Consider the following 6317-nt stretch of genomic DNA (forward strand, 5'->3'; position numbering starts at 1 on the left):
ACACAGACAGACAGACAGAAAAAGTTTTTTCCGACCAGACGGAGTAATAGGCTTCGCTAATCGCTCAGCCAATAAAACTTCAGTAGATGAGAAAATATAATCAGAGGCAGTGATAGACAATAATAACAATACGACGTGTGCCTGCAGAAGTGGCGTATCTGTGAAGAGGCGCGCAACACTGGCGGATCTGCGCCGGCCCGGCCAACACTGGCGGATCTGGGAAGGGACGGTCATCACAGGCGTATCTGCGTTCGGCTGATCTGCTCAGTCAACTTCGGAGGCCTATTGCTCCTCGTAGGCATGTCGTACAGTAGTGACTGATGTCTCATTGCAATGTTTATATCCTCGTGATTGAGTTTTGATATCACTCAATACTTTACGACATACCTACATCGACCCTTCCCACATCGACTTGCCGACGCAGGAATGGCAAGAATTTCCATGGCCACCTTCGCCATTTTGGGAAAGAGAGCTGTGCCCTGTAATATAAAAAATTAATTAGCACTGAGTCCGTCTGTCTTTGCAGTTTCTTACTTAGTTAACAGTTCGAAACGTCAGGTGGAAGAACAGGGATCTGATTCCCAGCCTGCACCTAAACGTATGTTTGAATTATCTTTATGTAGTATTAGGCATTTTACAGCATTACGTTTTAATTTCTGCTAATTGAGAATCTCTATTTTAGGTCGTAAGCCAAAAAGAGGGAGTGAGTTTGTGAGATGCTTGAAGTGTCCTGCTACGTACAGTGCATACAAGGAACTTATCAAGCATAGTTGGTCACATTATTTTCCTCCCGGACTATCAAGATGTACTTACAGCGATTGCTCTTATGTGGCGAAGTCTACTGTTGCACTCTATCAACATTCGGTAGACTGTCATGTGACTCGACTTCCCAAGGACTTTACATATCAAAAGTGTAAATATTGTTTTGATGAATTTTTATCTGTAACTACATTTGAACAGCATGCTCAACTGCATAAAGGTTCAGATTATGTATCTGTTGGGTCGGACCCTTTAAAGAAAACTATGCAGATCAAAAGTCAATCACATCGATGTAAGATTTGTTTACAAGGTTACTCTTTAAAGGCTTCGTATTTGAAACATGTTAGATTCTATAAAGATGCGTACAATAGATGTGAGGAGTGCAACAAGGCATTCCCCACAGCTACTACACTAAGAGCACACAGTCTCCGTTGTGTGGGTAAAGTAATAATACCTGAGGAATCACACATCTATGTTTGTTATTGTGGCTCTACTTTTAAAACTGAACGTCGGTTTCAGGAGCATAGTGATAAGAGTTCATCTTACTTTTAGGTGTGGTCAATGTGGGCAGTCATTTCCCACCAAGAGTTTATTAGAGACTAATTTACGAGTTCACATTGACCAAATGTAGTATCGCTTGTTCCTGAATCCTACTCTGATTATGATCGATATTCGACGTGTGCCTGCAGAAGTGGCGTATCTGTGAAGAGGCGCGCATCACTGGCGGATCTGCGCCGGCGCAGCCAACACTGGCGGATCTGGGAGTGATGGAGTGATGCTGACCGAACGGACTCAAACGAGAGGTCCAGCATGAAGCTGCAAACTCTGGAGGACAACCTGGTGTTACGGCACCATTTGCAAGCTAGATGATCGCAGTAAATTTTTTTCTTTATTTATTGACCTTATTTTTTTAATTTTTCAATTTTTCATCAAAGACTGAGCGTGAATACCAGGAACACAGTGACAGATGTGGCCTTAAAATGTGGGCGGTGCGGGCATACTTTTCCTATCCCTACGCAGTGACTGTTAAAGGCCCATCTAAGAAGTCACATTAATAAAATGTACACCTTTCTGCAATGGCAGAAAGTGCATTTTCGGACTTTATTGGGACAATAATTTATTACATATGACTAGTTAGCTTTTAAGTTATAGGGTATTTTATAGGAAAAGCAATCTTTTCTGTCTTCAATTTTGTTTATCTCCTTTGTTTAAGATAGTTAAAGACTGCTATATTCGGAGTTCTATTCCTGCCATTGTCGTTGGAAGTTCTATCCGGCACTACTACTTGGACATCTGAAGTTCCATTCCAGTCTAATAAAGCATTTCGGTAAAGCTGAAATGCATAGCGATTTCCGTTTTCTTCTTCCCCGTATTCTTCTGCATTTTTCGGCTTTAACGGAATGGATAATTTCTAGGCAGATGTACGCCAGACCACATCTCGCGTAACAGGCTTCGCGCTACCTCCTGTCGCGCTTGTAAACCGTCGCGCTTGCGAACTGTCGCGCTTGTGACCCGTTGCGCCTGTGCTTTTTCGCGCTTGTGACCTACGTCGCACTGTTAAGCTGCTGTTAGTATTATCAAAAGTGACCGGCATATAGGTCGCTTGCCGCGCACCGTTGCCTGTGAAATCTGCAACTCAAACCTACCTTAGCTCCGTTGCGACACCCGCGCGAGCCGCACCAGGCGAGCGCGAGGGTGCTGAACGAGTATTATTATTGGTTAGAAGAACAAGAAGAAGTTTCAAGATGGCGGCCACGGACCACAAAAAACATTCAACTGTTTTCCCGAAGCGGCTAGCAGCTGCCCGCGCTCAACGTTACACTGCGCCTATTTGACTCAAATTTGGTACTATTTCGATCGGAAGAGGGGAACACATAAAATAGCATTTGAACATATGTGACGAATTTTTCAGGTTCGTTAATAAGATATGGTGTAAGTTTGTTACAATTGTGAACATGAACTGTTATTTTCATAGATTAACACTAAATAGCAGTCTTGAAGGTCCGATATCGTTTTCATGGTGCTCTTCACGTTTTTTCTGATTTTAACAAAACCAAGTTTGACTCCAACAGACGCGATATTACATTACAGTCGTCGCAGCATTACTTCTGTCTTCGGGTTCAGAGTTCGGCCGCCCCTCCACTTCTGAGCCTCGTCTGAGCCTCGGGTCGGGCGGAGGGATTCGTCCGTCGGGGGCACTTCTTTCCCCTTCCTGCTGGTTTGTTTTGATTCATCTCTTCTCTCTCAGCTCAGCATAGTGGGTTGACCGGCATTGTTTATTTTCTTTTCAGTTCGTGTCAGTATTGTCATTTTGTTAATTTTGAACTGTTAAAGAAAAACAGAATGGGCTGTCATCACCTAAACGGCGGCCTAGAAATTTGGGCCACAGGCCTGCCAAGTGAAAATCATTCCCAGGGTCCACCTTCAATAGACAGTTTCAAACTGCCATATTCGGTATTCACAAATATTACGAGAGAGAAAGGCTGCATGGCAGAAACTTGCTCCCAGAGGAATGTGTCAGGTTAGTGCCCCAGTTTGTTATTCCCTTAATCTATCTTTGGAACAATTTTCCATAATTAATGTTACAGGGAGCGAGTCGCTGCAGCTTTGCAGATCACTTTGCTTCCTGTCACAAAATATGTTCAAAAGGGTTACGAAGATGAAGAAGGGGTGGATACCCCTGGGAAACTGAGGGGGGAGAAAAGACCGATGAGGGACATCGATGACTTTACTAAATGTGCCCTTAGAAGCTTAATATACGAACATCATCGGAACAGTATGTATATTGCAGTGTCTATAAGTATTTATATATTACAATGTGTTACTATTTTGCAACCAAATTTAATACCTGTAATGTTTCTTCAAAGGATGGCACATGACAGTTGACTGCTGGCAGTGAAATTTCCTGGCAGGCAGGCAGGCAACAAAGTGACTGAATTGGATAAAGTAAGATTTTGTGTGTTAATTGCCTTTCCTGTTTGAAATCAACCAATCTTCAATTGGAGACATCCTAACAAGTATTTTTCTTTTTGTTTTAAATAGATGGATGGCTTGCCAACATTTCCTCCAGCCCCACCTCGTACCGAAACAAACACATCTATGGAAAAATTGCTGCTATGCCACTCTGCTTCCGTCCATCAGCGGCATCCACTGAAAGTCCGTGGCAGGCACAGTAGGCAATGCACTACAATTGCAGCATTGTGTTTTGCAAAGCTATGCACCTTGACAAGTGTGCCTTATCGAACCTGTTTAAATTCCATCATTGAAGAAGGCGATGAGTACTATGTAAAGTGCGTTCAAACCCAGGGACTCCCCACGACCCAACTCAACTGTGATGAACTCCTCACCACCTTCAATATAAATGGTTTGGTACTTGAAGTAAATATTGATCAGGTTGGAGAGGGTCAGGTTAAGGACTCAGTTAAAAAGAATTTATCTGCAGTTTTGAAGGCTGTTCACATGTATCCTGTAAACTAGTTGGTGAGTGTGGGCTGCTTTTTATTGGGCATGGGAAAACGAAAACTGTCTCTTGCATTCCCTTAGGCAACAATCACTTTTGTTTTTTTAACTCCCATTGTGTTGATTCCAACAATAACATTTGCATGGTAGACAAGAGAGGGGCTGCCAGGCTTTTCCGTTGCTTGGGACCAATTGCTGCAGCCACTTGTTTGTTAACTGACCATTCTTTGGGTAGTGCCTATTGGCAATTGTATGCCCTGAATATGCAGTATTGAACATTGTTTTTATTATTGTTCTGAACTACCTTGTATTATTATACTGTTCTACCTATTATTATACCGTACAACCTAGTATTATTATACTCTACTACCTAGCAGTATAGGTAGTGCTCCTTGTTAACTTTCAATTGTTTGTTATTGTTGACTCATCAAAATAAATAACTTGTGTTGTTACATACTTTACTAAGCGATAAATCTTTGCAAGTCTATATCCCATAAGACCCGAGAGATATTAACGACTACAGGCAATTCAAAAGTAAATGGAAATCTATTTACTTACCTATTTGCCATGGCATATAGATCCCGGGAGCAGAGCTCGTAAAAGGGGACGATTAAATTTATGAAATATAATGCTTAATACAAGGCAGTAGAACTGTTGTGGTGATTACATTGCAAATATTCTTTTAAAGTTGCCCAACCAACAATAATTTATCAGTTATGAACATTTCGAGGGGGAACCTACTTGGAAATTTGGTGAACTGTGAATATATTCAAATATTCAATGTCACTGAATACCAGTGAATATCACAGAATACCAGTGAATATTCACTGTAATTGTTGATTAATATCCTTGAATATTGATGAATATCGATGAATATCGATGAATATTTTGAATATCTTGTGAATATTCGCAAATATCACCTGAATACCTATTAGATATTAACCAGCGGGTGCACCGTGAATAGTCGAAGTTGGTGCCCCCTCGGAACATTTATCATGTCCATAGAGTTTCTGATTTTAATCAATATTTCTTTGCTGTTACCCCACAAATTTCAGTCAATGCTGGCATCCCTGAGGCCTTTGGGCATGTACTTTTTTTATTAAGTAATAAATCAAAACAAGAACAATACCCGATTGTTCAAATTGCAACTTGTCAATTCATCTCCTTAAATTGTAATAGGATGTTAGCTCTTAAATAACTACAGTATGCTTCAGACAGGAATTAAAAGATATACCCAAATATGGCAGCATTATAGCAATAGTTCTAAAATTAATTTTTAAAGCTTATCACTGAATAGTTTTCATTGGCTGAGCGATTAGCGAAGACCATTACTTCACTGACCGCAAAAGTCTCATTCTGTTTGTCTGTCCGTCTGTCCGCACGATAACTCGAGGAAGAATTGACAGTGCGATCTGGGAATTTTAGGGTCGTTTTTAGGGTCGTTTTGTATGACAAAAGGCCAGATCGCGTTCGAAGATGAGCATTCTAGCTCAAAACATGAGAGAAGGGCGCCCTGGAGTTCCAGCTTTTACCCCGTAAGAACCCGCCTGACGGACTTTGACAACACCCTGACGCCGCTGTATTGGTCGAAGACCATTTCCGAGGTCAGTGTCGAATTCAGCACGTTTAGACGAAGAGGAAGATGTGCTGTATGATACTGTTTGAAAACCTGGAAGCCGGCCTGAGCACTTGAAACCTACTACGCGGGGCGCGGGCCGGCCGCGGGCGCGGCTGGCTGGCTGGCGGCTGGCCGGCGGCCGGCGGGCCCCCCACTCCCACCCACCTGCCGACTGCGGGCAGCTCGCCCGTCCGTGCGCGCAGGCGAGGGGAGGAGAGGGGGAGCCAGCCAGCCGGCCAGCCGCCAGCCAGCCAGCCGCGCCCGAGGCCGGCCCGCGCCCCGCGTAGTAGGTTTCAAGTGCTCAGGCCGGCTCCCAGGTTTTCAAACAGTATCATACAGCACATCTTCCTCTTCGTCCAAACGTGCTGAATCCGACGCGCTCCTTCAAAATGCTCTACGACCAATACAGCGGCGTCAGGACGTTGCCAAAGTGTGTCAAGCGGCTTCTCGGGGGGAAAAAGCTGGGACTCCAGGGCGCCCT

The 6317-nt window shown here is 43.4% G+C and overlaps 1 protein-coding gene across 1 annotated transcript; it reads left to right on the forward strand.

Moving 5' to 3' along the window:
- Positions 1-3535: 3535 nt before the first annotated feature.
- LOC127751453 (uncharacterized) lies at positions 3536-4507 on the forward strand. Its single transcript, XM_052275040.1, has 2 exons — positions 3536-3705; positions 3802-4507. The coding sequence occupies exon 2, from the start codon at positions 3802-3804 to the stop codon at positions 4234-4236; it is 435 nt and encodes a 144-aa protein (XP_052131000.1). The 5' UTR covers positions 3536-3705; the 3' UTR covers positions 4237-4507.
- Positions 4508-6317: the final 1810 nt, after the last annotated feature.

The sequence above is a fragment of the Frankliniella occidentalis genome, unplaced genomic scaffold, assembly GCF_000697945.3.
Source record: "Frankliniella occidentalis isolate FOCC.00 unplaced genomic scaffold, Focc_3.1 Scaffold497, whole genome shotgun sequence".
NCBI lineage: Eukaryota > Metazoa > Arthropoda > Insecta > Thysanoptera > Thripidae > Frankliniella > Frankliniella occidentalis.

Bases quoted from the DNA above. Each gene is read 5' to 3' on its own strand.
- LOC127751453 (XM_052275040.1), top strand. From the start codon at position 3,802: ATGGATGGCTTGCCAACATTTCCTCCAGCCCCACCTCGTACCGAAACA.